The 15,895-nt window shown below is 38.5% G+C and overlaps 1 protein-coding gene across 3 annotated transcripts in view; it reads left to right on the forward strand.

Annotated features, from left to right (window-relative positions):
• The window catches only part of LOC120306614, a 39,551-nt gene extending 23,966 nt beyond the window's left edge, over positions 1-15,585 (forward strand). For 2 of the 3 annotated variants that reach the window (XM_039340199.1, XM_039340197.1), the window contains one exon: positions 10,592-11,276. In XM_039340199.1, coding sequence (XP_039196133.1) covers positions 10,592-11,061 — 470 coding nt within the window. In that variant the 3' untranslated portion in view covers positions 11,062-11,276. Of the gene's footprint in view, positions 1-10,591; positions 11,277-14,290 lie in introns of those variants that run through there. The other variant, XM_039340198.1, reaches the window with a different exon arrangement.
• Positions 15,586-15,895: the final 310 nt, after the last annotated feature.

Here is a 15,895-nt window from a genome sequence, read left to right on the forward strand (position 1 = left end):
GGAATACTTCAACCAGTTTTGATCACCGTATCACAAAAAAGATTTTGAGAGTTTGGAAAAAAATTCAGAGAAGAGTAACTAAGATGATCAAAGGCTCAGGGATAGGCAATTTTTTTTTCAACTTGTAAGAACATTTCGGTTCTGAGAGTATGTCATGAGTGGCTGAGGGTGGGCCTCTCTGTATCCAGGAATTTATCATCCGTGGTCCTAGGTGGAGTTCCATAACCAGGTACATAACTTGGGGGCTGTCTTGGACTTATGGCTTCTGCTTGACAAGCAGGTGACAGCTGTGGCCAGGAGGCCTTTGCCCAACTTTGTGTTGAGCACCAATTATGCCCCTTCCTGGACACAGAGGCCGTCCACTCAGTCATGCCCTAGTCATCTCCCAATTGGACTATTACAATGCACTCTATATGGGGCTACCCTTGAAAATTATCCAGAAGCTTCAGCTCGTGTAGAATGTGGCCAAGTGATCCAAACTGCACTGGGTGCCAGTTTCCTTCCGGGTCCTATTCAAGGTGTTGGTTATTGCCTAGAAAGGCCTATAATGGCACAGGACCAGGCTACCTACAGAACTGTTTTATATTATTTATATTACCACCATTTGTATTATTTCAGGATTTCCAAGGGCCAACTGTGAAGCTTGGAGCCATTCTTGGAAGTAAATGTGATGTCAGAGAAGGTCACTTTACACTGCAACATGACATTTATTAATTTTATCATTTTTTTTTAAAAAAATAACTATTTAAAAATTCAGATGGTGCAGAGTACTTGGCCAGCACTGACTTTATTGGGCACCATGTTACCTACTCCTAGGCTAAAATTAGCATGCCTTATACAGCCCAGGTTCATGCTTTGAAAGCTTAGACAAATGTGGTTTTTTTTCCTTATTGCAATATGTTTGGGAGTTCGGAGGTTCTGCATGGAGAAGAGGGGGTTATATCTGTGTGGTCAAGAGGACATGGTAGAATTCTCCATGCTTCTGTATCCCAGTAACCCTTCTTAAATTTTTGGGATACTAATTCAGTTACAAAAAGGTTAATCTCATTAGTCCCAAAGAAACTACAACTTTACAGAGTATTTCTAACATGATCAGATAGATTGACTGAGTACCTGGAAGAGACCTGTCAAAACTAAGGAAAGACCCCATGTAAACACCTCAGGACTGGGTTCAAGAAGCATTTCGGCTATAATTCTAGAACATTTGTGACATCTCTGAATTTAAGGCTGTAAAAGTTGTCCAAACTCCTGCAGGGAAAGATGGAAAAGGTACAGTATTCCAGAGAAGACATAGTTGAAGTTTGGGAGCATTCACATGCATGCTGCCTTCTGTGGTCTTAGATCTTCTGGATGTGTTTGCTTGTGTAGGCTGGGGACACCAACTATTGCCATCTGAAAGTGCTGAAGGCACAATTCAAGGAAAGCTGCTTTCAAAAGAAATTTCAAGTGGTAAATAGACTGTTGAGAATAAGAACTCTCATTCCCCTCCCCATTTTTAAGTGAGGGGGCATGTGTTGGGGCAGGCAGAGAAGGCTGTTAGAAAGGCAAATTCAGTCACATGGAAACTGCTTGGCCTTTCCATCCTACGTAGTCTGCCATCTCAAAGCACAGTCCATTGTGTCTGTAGGCCAGCAAACTCCTCCCCAGAAATTCCACAGGCCTTTCCCCAACCATCAATATGGGTTCTGTTGTGGCTCACCCTGTTTCTTGTCTCCCAAGGCAGGACAAAAAAAAGGCCCTTTGTGTGAGGCCTGAAAGGAATAGCCCAGTCCCACAGTTGGCTTGCAATCCTAATGTCAACTATTTGTTGCCTTGGCATTTCATAAATAATCTCTCCCCCTCCCCCACTTTCTTCCACCCTCCGAATATCTGAAAGCTTCTCCTTTGACTTGCTCCCATGAGGGCTTTCTTTAGCATAGGGACCTTAGTACCAGGCAGAGAAGAGTCTGTTCACAAGTTACATAGCTATATTCCCTGTCCAGGGAAACTAGCAGCTGGGAAGTCAGAACAGAAGACAGAAGAATAACAGAGTTGGAAGGGATCTTGGAGGTCTTCCACTGATTAACTGTTCTAACTGTCAAGAAATTTCTCCTTAATTCTAGACAAGTGGCTGTCCAGTCTCTTCTTAGAAGCTTTTAATGATTTTAATGACTTTAAAGGTCACTAAAATTAAGGTCAGAGTCACCCAACGTTCCTGAGCTTCTTGGAAGTTTTCATAAATTGATGTTTTCTGCAGCAGATGTGTCGGATTGACAAACTGTTGTTAAGGAGTCAGTCTCCTTAACCCCAAAGCAGATGTGCTTTCATAGATATATGCACATAGAGATGCCTTAGAGGAAAGGGTTGTAGAACAACTGAAAATGTTGGTGCTTGAAATGTCCCTCCTCTGGTTTGTAGGTGGCTGTATGTGAACACTGGAAAAATCATCACCTGCTAATGCAGAATATTCTCCACATCTGGCAGCATCGTGGTCTGCTATAGTTCTTTTCTGTACAAAGAGAACAGTTTCAGGTCCCAGCACTAGAGAAACAGTTGACTCCGTCCTGCAAAATCAGTAATATGATTATGATACAGATAGGGCTTGTATGAAGCTGCTTCTCATTGTGAAGCTCTGGGATTTTGCTCAGGAAAGCCAACAGGCACTGCCCTTTATTTCAGCTTTGTGTCACCTCCAGCAGTGGTGACAGTGAAGCACAGGTGTGGAAGTTTGTGATCTGACATTTCTTTTAAGAAATGCAAGCACTTATTAGGTTCAGTAGCTGACCTACCTGTTGCTTTATAGCAGGCATGTCAAATTCACGAAGTCATATGACATCGTGCGACGTATCACGACTTTTCCCCCCATTGCCGGCAATGGGGTGGGCATGATTTCAGTATGATGCATCCAGCCCGTGGGCCAGCAGTTTGACATGCCTGCTTTATAGTAATGGTTAATTGGGCTGAGATTTCTAGAGTGAATTTATCAAAGCTTATAAAATACACTGCTGACTACTAAAGGAAACTTGATCTTATGCAACCAAGTTGGAATAAGGAATATTTCCATCCATTACACAGACTTGGTTTCATCCATTCAACTGCCATTCACATCCATCCTCCCAAATGCAGATGCTCAGCTTCTCATTTCCATCTATAGTGCTTGCAATCTCCTTTCCATTCACTGTATATTTGACCTTTTATAGCCACTCACTTATACATTCACTGCACATATTTATCTTCTCTCTCCTAACAATATGCATGTGGTCACCCTCAATCTATACAGTATGGATTCTTTTCTTTCCATTTCTTCTTTCCCAGCCTATCTTCAAATCCCAACCTCTGAAAATGTCTTTATTTGCAGAAAGTTGCCATTTTTAAAATCATGGATGCAGACTATTTACAAACCTTTTAAATAAATTTGTTTGTTTTTTTAAAAAAAAAAACCTAAGTGAGCAGAATGCTGCAACACTAATGTGCCTACTCCTAAGCTATGTACTTGGTTTCTCATGAGAATTATAGAACAGTTCATGCACCTTAACATATGTCAATTTATTTCTTTAACATATGTCCACATCGGCTTCCATTATTCAGAATTTCCCTTCAGTGTTTTGAAAGTCATCAGCCCATTAATGTGTTCTATAATTTAACTACACTAAATTTAGAGATCATTTTGCCTAAACCATTTTGATAGAACTATGTCAGGGGTAGGCAACCTTGGCTCTTTTATGACTCATGGACTTCAACTCCCACAATTCCTGAACCAGTCATAAAAGAGCCAAGGTTGCCTACCTCTGAACTATATGAACCCAATAAATGGAAAAAAAATGCAAATAATTTGTTTTGTGATTCACATCCTACTTCAAGAGGTTAACCCAGACCAAATAAATTAACCCAGACCAAATAAATTAACCCTTATCCAGTGCAATTTGAAAAAGGCTAAAAACATGGTATTTTAATTGGGTCTAATAAGAGCAGGTTGACGTAGTGCTTCTGGATCAACAATTTTAAAAATGGTGAAACAAGAGCATCCTGTAAAGAAGGTGGAATTCTGCTGCTCTTAAGTTGTAACAGAAAAAACTTCTGAAGTTTAAGAACACTTCTTAGAGGTTTAAATGACATAAAAAATGAGTATAGCATTCCTGTGCTGCTTTTAGTCAGAATGAACTCTTTTGTGTTATTATTATGAGTTTTGATTATTCAGAAAGTTTTCTCTTTCTATGTCATAATATAAGACCATGCTAAAAACATCTACTGGATGGCATACTGTTTTTAAGTGAATTATGTCTAAAGACTGAAACCCACATACTTATATTGGTGGGAGGGAAACTATTAGCCCCATTCACAGACAAGATTTTTGCATTATACAAAATCTCTTTTCCAGACCAAAGAGAAAGCATTTGCCATCCCCACCCCCTACTTTCCGAAGATAGGAGAGAATTCCAATCAGGGGGCCCAGAATGAGTGAGGATGGAAACTGTATGCCAAAAGAAATACGGGACAAGGTTGGGGCCTTTCAGTCTTTGAGTATATGTTGAATTATCAGAATAATGAGCTAGCAATACGGCTGTTTTTAAATTTAAAAAATAGCCATATTGCTAGCTCGTTATTCCCATAATTCAACATATACTCAAAGAGTATAATGGTGGCTCTTCCAGATTTTTTTTAATGTCCTTCTGCAAAAGGTTTTCCCCCGGGAAATACTTCTACTTATCCTTCTTTGCTTTTACTATTAGTTCTACACACTGTTGGGAGATTTTGAATTGTAGACAACCAATTTAATTTTATTTCTTTTTTTCCACAGCCGCTTTCACTATCATCCCACGCCTTGCGCACAAACTATCTTTAAACAGAGCAAATGTTAAAATGGCCTCCTTGCCAGTTTCTTGTTGGAATTGTGTATAGTATCACAATATTAATAGGTTATTTCCCCCCCCCCCCGCCTTGGTTCCCCTTTCCTAACACATCAATTTTGTTTTGGTCTTGTTTCTCCATTCTCATGTTGGCCCGACAGTGGGAAGCCATTTGACAAAAAACTTTTCAGTCAAAGGGGAATATTTTCCAAGAGTTATACAATATCTGCCAAGTTTTGCTTCAAAGGATTTGTTCCCATTAAATGGCTTCCTGCCATGTGCTGTGAACTCAATCAGTCTAATGGACATAACACGAAAATAAATTGTTTCTTGATTGTAGTAACTATCAAGAAGAACAAGAAAGTTATCCAAGTGGTAGAGTTTATAGGTTTAAAGATGCCGTGATAGGATAGAATTTTGTTCAATAAAACTGGAACTAATTTGTCTTAGGGTGCTTCTACACAAGGCTTCTGAGCCAGTTTGAAAACAACTCTGGATCTCCATGTTCCTGTGACATCAATAGTCTTCAGTGCTGGGATTATTTATTTTTGGCTCAGCTGCAATATATTAATACTGCCACAAAGTTAGGGGAGCTCCACAATGAGAAGCAATTTTGCACAAGCTGTATCTGTACCATAATCATTGTATTGATTTTACAGCAATCCGGCTAACTGCTGCAAAGCTAGGGTGATGTTATTTTTTAAATTTTTTGTTTTATGCTATGGCTCCGTTTTCCCATTGGATGGAACTCTTATTTCATTCTGTTCCTTCTGGCAGTATTGCCTTCAATTTTCTTTTGAAAATTTGGGATAAAACACTATGTCCGTATTAATGTGTGCTTTATATTTTCACTGGGGTATGCCGATAGCCTTGAAAAGGGTATGCCACAGCCATTGTGAAAACATCTGCTTAGACCAGGAAGCCAGGAGGGAATGCCCCAACCTTACCTTAACTCACCTGGTGTAAGAGGAGGGAGAGGGAAACTGTCAGGTTTTCAAAATTATGTTATAATATTATGTAACAATGAAGTAGATTCCAGGAGCTCTTGTGCTATCTGAAAGAGCTGACAGAATGATTGCACCAACTACAGAGCTGCATGGATTAAAACATTCAAATTATAGAGCTACTACTATAATCCCATTTTCTAAAGAACCCCAGTGTGAAGGGAATAATGATGACCTCTAAATTGATCTCTTCCTTATTAAACCATTCCTTTACAGATAATAAATTTTGAGCATCTTCAATAAGAATGAAATTGCCAAAGAAGCTAGATATCATATCATGTCCTTATTATGTTCAATGACCAGCACGATGATGTTGATATTATCCATTCAGTCATGTCTGACTTTTGGCGATTCTATAGGAGAGGTCTCTCCGCATCTTCCAATTTTGCACTACTCTTTTGAGTTGTTCTATGATGTTTTATATTGTGGCTGGTATCAGCTTTGAGGTTGTCCACTGTGTTCTTTGGCAGCTTGATTTCCTTTTACCGCTAGCATAATTGCTTTCTGCAGTGATCTCTCTCACATTGACATGGCCAAATAATAATGAGCAGCCTAGGAGTTAGATAATTTCTTGTATCCTTCTATATTGCCTCTTTCCCCTTAACCTTTCTAGAGATGGCAACCTCTTAGAATTTTAGAATTAGCACATTCAGATTTTTATCTTGTTTCTGGCTTGTGTCTTTTAGCCTTTCCTCATGAAACTCATCAAATAGTTTCCAGGCTTCTCTTTAGCAGCTTAAAAAGCCAGGGCTTGAGGGATAATCTGTTTTCATGAGTGATTCTGTGCTTGCATCTTGCTTTGCTTTGGCCAGACTATTGGGTGGGGTCAGAGAGGAGAAGTAGGATCAATTTCTTTTAGTTACAGCTAACTGGCACAGCAAATTAACTCCTGGAGAAAGATTTGTAATGCCTATCAGAAAAAAAATAGACCCCATTTAAAGAACAACTGTTGCCCCTCCCCAGAAACCTATAGGGATGTGAGTATCTTTGAATAATTCCACAAATAGATCACTTCACTGGGGAAAAAGGTGTAGATATAGGACATAATAACAAACAAAAGTATCTGAAGCTTTTCCAGGCAGCAGTCTTAAGCTCTTGCACTCCCATGTACAAAGCAGCTGGAAATTAAATCAGCTGAAGAACTGCTTTCCCAGGTTTTAATCTTTCCCTTTGCATTGAGTCCAGTGACAGTCTAATATCATGCCTGGACTTTGGTGAATTCACCTGGACTGACAAAAACAAAACCAAATGCCATATTTTTATAATTTGTCCTGGCACTTCCACTAAAAGAAGAAAGTGATATAATTGTCAATTTTACCTCTTTTTTTTTTAAGGCTGATCCTTTTACTATTCCATCACTCATTTTTTTTTTCCTTTCCTGTTAAAAAGCCCATTTTTTTCATTATTGCATTCATTATATATGTCTATATGTGTTCATATATAAAATGGCCATGAAGGGTAGTAATGGGTGACTAAAGCCGTTTTTCAGCCTTGGCAACTTTAAGATGTGTGGACTTCAACTCCCAGAATTCTGAGATTTGAAGTCCACATATCGTAAAGTTGCTAAGGTTGGGAAACACTGGACTGAAAGGACAGGGTGTTCCACCACAGTGCATAGTAGCCAATTGGAGTGGCTATGTACACCTATGCCACTTCAGCCAGTTTGAGCAGAAAACATTACTTTGCAGCATGATTTTGGTTCTTCCTGGCAATGGAAATAGCCGTGCAAGATATTGTTGTGTTGTCAGTTTTATTATATGGACAGGTTTTCATATTGATACGACTCATGTTGTACTGACTAGACCAGGGGTGTCAAACTGCCGGCCCGCAGGCCAGACATGTCACAACGAAACTGTGCCCACCTCATTGCCAGCAACAGGGAAAAAGCTCTGATATATAGCGCGACATCACGTGACATCACGAGTTTGACATGTCTGGACTAGACTAACCTTCCCTACACTACCAGAGTTTAGTTCTCTGTAATATCTACCAACCAGATTGAAGCAGAGCTCATAGTATAAAAGACCTTGTTACTAATTAGAAAATTCTTAAAGTGAACATAAAGATTAAACCAGAAACTTTCCTTCTGGGTCTAATGGAAAAAGACTTGGAAAAAAATTTGGAACTCTGATTTTATATATGGTGATGGCAGCAAGACTGCTCTATGCACAAAAATGGAAGGATACTTCGATTCCCACCATGGACAAATGGTTACAAAAGCTGATGGAATTAGCAGAGATGGCTAAATTGAACATTTTGATAAAAGAAAAGAATATAAGTACTTTTGTTTCTACTTGGAAACCACTTCTGGACTTTGTGCTTGAGGTGGAAAAAAATGATACTATGATTTTGGGTTTTACTGATTAGACTGATTTGTTGATATAGAAATGACTAGTTCATACTACTATAGCAATGTAAAAAGTTGAGATTCTATCTTAATGTCTTATTTTACTGCCACAGAGGGAGTTGGAAATCAACCCCTTTTGTTTCTTTTCCTCCCCTTCTCCACATTTCTCTTTTTTCCCTTTCTCTATTGTTGTCCCTTACTATTTGCTTTTGTATTTTCATATTTTATGTTATAAATGAATCAACTATATAAAAAAAGACCTTGTTACAAACTGAAAACATTTGGCCTTCCCTTCCTGTCTGCCTCTACATTTTCACACACTCATGTGAGAGCACTTCTTCTATGAACGGAGTGAATTTTATTGCATGATTCTAAATATATCTGGACAGATAATCAGTGGGACTTCCTCTTAAACATATATGTCTGGGGTTCAAATCTTTAGTTCTGGAATTTTTTTCATGATGATGTCTATAGATAACAGTTCAATGACTGGATGCTTTATCATTTATGACAGAGCCAGATGAGGAGGTTTGCTTCAGATATTCATTTGTCGAATTATATATAACTATATACAATAATATATATACAGTTTTCACTAATAATAATTCATAATAAAGTTTTCACTAGTAATAATTCAGTTGTATCAATAAAAGAGAATATTTGTAGCCCAGGGTTGAAATGAGGGATGGTGCTCTCTGAGCTTGCTTGTTTTCTTGCAGACGTTTCATTACCCTAACTAGGTAACATGATCAGTGCTAGTGGAATGATGCTTTGTCTAATGTTTTCTTGCACCTCTGTGGAGAGTTTGGTGGTTTTAAATGCCCCTTCTAGGGCTGCAAAAAATTCTAGGTAATTGGCATCACCTGTGTTATAGTTGAGTCCTTTTTGTAGAATCTTGTGTTCTGCTGTGGATAGTGGGTACCTGGACATGTTGACCACCCATTCAGGTTCTGACGTTTCTTTGGTTCTGGAATTGAGTTTCTGCATTTTGCTTTGGAGTTCGTTTTTTTTTTTCCTGGCATGTCTCTGGGATAAATTTATGATGGTAGTGGCCAGTCTCTCCATGTGCTCTGGTGTGTGGGTCTGTTCCAACCGTTCTTTGAGATTTGCTATGGTGTGCAGATATTTCTTTAATCTGAAGTGTGCATTTGTAATCATGAGCCATATCATTTTTTCACCCACTTTTTGGGGGTATTTTCCATCCAGCTATGCAGTTGATTGGAGGCTTGTACCTGACACTGGTAGGTAGGGAATGCTGTCGTAGGCATTCATGCAGGAAGAAGAGTTATTTTTTGGTGGAAGGGTGCCTGCAGGCAATTTTTTTTCCCATTTGCATGCTGTCTGAAGCATTTGACACCCATATATGGCACCAGTGAAGGAGAATAATTGTAGCTCAGGGTTGAAATGAGAGGTTCTTGGTGCTCTCTCAGCTTGCTTGTTTTCTTGCAGATGTTTCATTACCCAAATTAGATAACATCATCAGTGCTAGTCTAAAGCTCAGAGAGCACCAAGGACCCCTCAATAATTCATCTGTCCATAACATATGAAGAAGTCAGTAGTTTTTGTCCAACTCCACAAAGGTATTCCTTCATAGGTTTACCACAATTTCCCTAAGTCTTTTTGCTATTTTTTTTAAATATTACCTCTGTGAATTTTCTCTACCACATACATTTTCCTTTCTAGGTTTTATATTTACTGATGGTATTTTCTTTTTATTATACCAAATGTCTCCATCCTTGTGACCTCCAGGTGTGTTTGGATTATGTGTCTACACTTGAAGTCAGCCTGATTTGCCAAAGCTACCTTAGTATTTGGGGCATCTGAATTGTGAACAGATAAATCTCTCTCATAATAATAATAATGATGATAAAGTTGGAAGGGACCTTGGAGGTCATCTAATCCACCCCCTTGCTCAGGCAGGAAACCCTATACCATTTCAGACAAATGGCTGTACAGTCTCTTCTTAAAAACTTCCAGTGTTGGAGCATTCACCACTTCTGGAGGCAGGTTGTTCCACTGGTTAATTGTTCTAACTGTCAGGAAGTTTCTCCTTAGTTCTAGGTTGCTTCTCTCCTTGATTAGTTTCCATCCATTGCTTCTTGTCCTGCCTTCAGGCACTTTGGAAAATAGCATGACTCCCTCTTCTTTGTGGCAACGCCTGAGATATTGGAACACTGCTATCATGTCCCCCCTCGTCCTTCTCTTCATTAAACTAGACATACCCAATAGCCTCCTTAGGAGAAGACCCACCATGTTTATAATTCATGATATGCCTCTGATTCAAAAAGGTTGCTTAGCTTTGCAGTAAGAAGTCAGTTTCTTTTGATTTGTAGGAAACAGATTGTTCTCTGGAATTGGAGCAATTTGGGTTTGAAATCCTTTTCCTAAAATGTTCTTTTTCTTTTGGGTTCCAGATCGGTCTTTGAAATTAGGGAATATTGGAATCCCGTCCCATCTCATCCACGTGTGCCACTGGCCAGCCTATACCACTTATACATCGCCCACGGTTAAGAATTTTATTGAGCAAGACAAATCAAGAACTGCCATGTTCCTGGAAGCAACTCATTTAAGCAGTCTAGCCCAGCACCCCAGGGAGACCAGCCAAGACCTGCAAAGGAAAACTAGTTCTGGTTCTCAGGAATCAGAGGGAGCTCAACCAAGTGCAGCAGAGTCCCAATTTAGAGCCACTGTCAGTTTCTGCTGGGCTCGAAAGGATACCCTAGGCCATTATGGTGGCCTGGGGGGTCCAGGCAGACTTTTGCCTACAGGTAATTTGGTCATTTTTGCCAAAAAAAGAAACCCTTTACAGGTGCTGCCAATGAAGCTGCCAGATATTTCCCAGAGAGGAAAGAACGAAGGATCGTGCTACACTAAAATTTCTTAGCAACTAATGTTTATCTTGGGAGTGTTTTCTTTAGAAACTGGATAGAGGATTAATGCAGGCAACATTAAGAAAAGGAAAGTCTGACATGCAAAAGAGTGTACTGTCTTAACTGAAAATTCAACACTGCCCAATAAGACTGAGTCAATAATGTAAGCCTGATCATAGAAAGCCCTGGTACAATTACAAAAACTGTGGATGTTCTTTACTTATATCTACATAATATTATATCACAACCCTATGGACTCTGAAAGCCATAACTACACATTCAGATTATATTAATGTATTCCAATCATTGACAGATCAATCTTTTTGTTGTTGTTGTTGTTATCCCCTCTCTGCTTTTGAGAGCATGGCTTGCCTGTTCTGGGCAAATATGCACATGATGGAAGGGACAAGTCCTGCATGCTCTTGTAGCCATATGCTGCACATTGAATGTATAATTTTTCTAGATGCACAAATGGACATTAAACAGCATTACAAAGGTTGTGCATTTACTAAAAAGAAAGTGACAATGTGGAATAGACCGCCTGGCGCACTGCAGTATATAAATGTCCTATAAAAGCTCCTCCTGAACTCTTCTTTGCTGCCAAAAGGAGCACTGAACTGAAATTCCATAGGGAGTGAACCTGATTCAGCCAATGCAGGACAGATAAGCTGTGAGACCTGATATAGTTGGGCACAAGGAAAGCTACCAAAAATCAGGCTAAACATTTTGTCTTGTGCTCCACAGCCAGATGACACTTTCAGTTTGGTGTTAGGGAAATGGGAGTTTCCCCAATAGAGATTCTTCCTAGTTTATTGGACTGTAAACCCATCATACCATTGCCACTATTCATTTATTATTTATATGTTAGATGCCTAGCTCACCTTTTAGCCAAGTGTAAAAGTTAGTGTACATGTTGCTTCTTCCTATTTTTTCCCTACTGGGGAAGTGGGTTGGACTAAGAGAGGCTGGCCTAAAGTTTTCATGTTTTAATGAGCTTTTGTGTTAAAGATAAATGAGAATGCCATGCTCTTAATCCAATATCGTTGGAGGACCCCATATTGTCTACACCTAACTTACTACGCAGCATAAATATTTATTTCTTATTTGCTTTGTTAGTTTTTCTTTATTACCTATATTATTTGATTGAAAAAGTGCAAAAATGCTAAGGTCCCATTCTATAGATTCCGGGTTTTTTATATGATAATCCCCATCATACCCAGGAATGACCATATTGATTTGGGACTATGACAGCTATAGTCCTAGAGACACTACTCCAGTTTTTAAAATAAAAACTGCAAAACAATTATAGTAATAAAATATTTCTCAGTAGTTTATAACCTGCATAAAATAAAGCACCTCCAGTCTTATAAATTACCTAATTTGTTATGAATATCCATAGGAGAGACACTTTTAGGAGAGTGCCATGCAGAATTTTATGAGAGAGTTAAATGGCTTTGATTTAGATACTTAGTATACTTAGATTTTCAAAAAGCTTTTTATGAAGTTCCTCATCATGGGAAAAGTAAATTTAACAATCATGCTTTTGTGACACCCAGAAAAATATGGCATACTCCATTTAATCCTCCAGGGAAAGATTGAAGGCAAATGAGGTCCATGCAGAAGAAGAACATTGTGGCTTCAAAATCTAAGGGATTGGTTTGGACAAAACTCAGCAGCACTTTTTCGTGCGGCTGCTGATAAAAACAGGATTGCCAACATGATCGCCAATGTCCAATAACAGATATGGCACAACAACAACAACAAGAATGCTTTTGCTAGCTGGTTAAAAATCAGAAAGACAAAAGTGGAAGTAAATAAACAATTTTCTCAGTGGTGGGAAGTAAGAAAGGTGCCCCTTAAAGGATTTGGCTTGGGATCAGTACTTTTTGACTTGTTCATAAATGACTCTTGATTAAGTGATGAATAGTGAGCTTGCCAGATTTGGGGGATAATCCACGAGGATTACTTTAAACTGGGTAAATGGATATCCACATGAAAATATAATTCAATTTAACTAAGTAGTGATAAAAAGTGGGACAAAGAGATCTAACATCACATATAAATTGGTGACATCTCAGTATTTTTTAAATTAACTAGCAAAAGATCTTATGGATCATGTTGATAGTTCAATGAAAATGTCAAGTCAGAGTGCTGTGTCTGTGAAAAAAGTTATAATTCTAGTTGGGGAACCTTAGGAAATGGATAAAAAAATTAAAAAAATGCCGAGTTTGCAATATCCTTACACAAATCTATGATATAGCTGCATCTGAAATATAGTATGATGCATGATGTGAAAACAAGGGGGACACAGAAAAGTTTTCCCTTCTCTTTTAAGGACCAGTGGGGCATCCATTGAAGCTCAGAAAAAACTACTTCACCCAGTGCCCAATAGAATTCTTTACCTCAAGATCTAGTGAGGGCCACTAACTTGAATGACATTAAAATGGATAAATTCATGCAGGACAGGTCCATTAAGTGCAATTAGTTACTTTCCAGTTGGAAGTACTCCAAATATTACCATATTTTCCAGCATATAAGACGACTTTCTAAATCTAAACCATGAAAATCTTATCAAAGGTCGGGGGTCGTCTTATACGCCCAGTCATCTTATACGCCGGAAAATACGGTAATTGCTGAAGAATAATGGTGGGAATGGGGTATCTCCCCAATTCCAGCTTGAGAGTACCTTGAGGCAATAATAATAATACATATATGGTGACAATCTAATTACCTCTAATTATGTTCAATAGCCTAATCTACATGACTCAAGTGGAAAGAAAGTTCCTTCACATTTTTATCTTACAGAATTTTGGAAGAAAAATGTATTGTATTTTGAAGAAAGAAAAAGTCAGACTGTTTTTAAACTTTTTATTATACATTTTTTGTCAGTTTGATTTTCTGGAAATGTAATTATTTAAACATACCTCTCTTATTACTGTCTGGGTGTGATAGATATATAGCAGGCCCTGCACAATAAATATTTTTTCTTGTTGTCTTACAATACAGTTTTCAAAGTGTCTATATTTAATTTGAAAAGGAATTTGTCTTTTGCTAACCTTTTTTAATAGTAGAAAGCTAAATTCATACACACACATATCTATTTGTCTGCCTCATCTCTCTCTCTCTCTCTCTCTCTCTCTCTCTCTCTCTCTCTCTCTCTCTCTCTCTCCACACACGCACGCACACATACATGCATTGACTAATGGTGTTCCCTGCACATTCTCATTATTTTCTGTTTGCCAGATGTGAAGATGGGAACAATCTGTCATTGAGCTGCTTTGGAAGCCTGGAGAAGTAGAAAGAGCAGCTGTGCAAAAGTGCCTTTATTCAACAACTCTAGCTGCAAAGTGAAAACCTCCTAATAAATAACAGTAACTATAACTAAATGGGTGCCAATAACTTGGAAAACCTGCTAAATTTAGAGTTTATCCATTTATTTTCTGGCAAGACTCCTGTCTCATTAATGGCTGCATGAGAAGCTGAAGAAATTCAATAGGTGAAACATTTCAGTGTTGGCTTCATGTGGATGCCAGGAACATTTTCCAAACTTAGTTTGCAGAAAATAAAGAAACCATCAGATTCCTTTTCCAAAATGACTGAACTGAATAGGCAAGAATATCCCTGAACTAGCAGCAGTTATATTTAAAAATACAATGTGGAAAGCAACGTGAAGACTTTTTATCTGAATCTGAGGAGCTCATTTTGCTGGAGAAGTTTTGTCTCTAAGAAAGATTCATTTATACACAACTACACAGTGCTTTAATTTTAGTTATTAAAAAGTATAGTTGGTCAAAAGTGTTTATGTGAGCTTTTCAGGACTTTGATTTCTATCCATTTGTATACTACCTCAGAAGGTCAAAGTGGCATCCATCCATTCCACCCCACAGGGATGTTGTGGGAAAAATAAGAGGAAAGAATATTAAGTATGTTCACCACCTTAAATTACTTATTAAGTAATAAAGATGGGGTAAAAAAATCTAATAAAAATAACATACCATAGAGACTTCATGCGAGCCAGTTTAATCAAATCATTCCAATGATCAGATTTTCATAGCATAAATTATGCTTGTATATCAGTCTTAAAGTTAGTGATAGATGCAGTAATTTCAAATACATTCAGTGGTATCATTTTACTGACAGAAGCTAGATTTGGAAGGGTGATGGTGGGGGACATGCTGGGGATTCCTTGAATAAAAATGACAGGTGGCTGGAGTTCAGCCTTTCCTTTGAAGTACTTCCAAATATTTTTGAAAGTGTTTTTTTTTTTTAATCACAGATCTGTAGGGCAGTTCATAGAAACAGGAAAAGGTAATCATGACACCCTGGGCCTCAAAATCAGTGTTTTCTACAACTTGGCTACAGTGTCAGACTTGATGAAGAGACTTCCAAGTCTGAAATGCAGGTCAACCACAATAGTCACAGGAGAACCTTTGATGCTACCAACTAATTGGCCTTACCGTCATGAAAAAGGGTTTAAGATGCACATGTGAGATACGAGTATCAGAGTTATGGAGCTTCTCAGTCATCCAAGTCATGGTTGTCCCAAAGGTGCTTTTTCACAAGGCAACTGGATTTTCTTTTTTGTCTTTGAAGATGTTTCACTTCTTATCCAAAAAACTTATTCAGCTCTGACTAGATGGTAGGGAATGGAAGGATTTATATTCCTTGCAGACAGCTGGTCATTTGCATTCTTTTACAGAGTCATTGATGCCACTTGGAGGCTTACCTATGTCCTCAGGGTCACCTGAATAGTGCAACACAGTTCTTTCAACAGTTCCAAGAAGGCCTCACACCCATTTGCACCACTAAGGTGACTCTGATGACACAGATAAGCCTCCAGGTGGCATC

This window comes from Crotalus tigris, unplaced genomic scaffold (assembly GCF_016545835.1).
Source record: "Crotalus tigris isolate CLP2741 ecotype Arizona unplaced genomic scaffold, ASM1654583v1 scf7180000017742.2353718, whole genome shotgun sequence".
Lineage (NCBI taxonomy): Eukaryota > Metazoa > Chordata > Lepidosauria > Squamata > Viperidae > Crotalus > Crotalus tigris.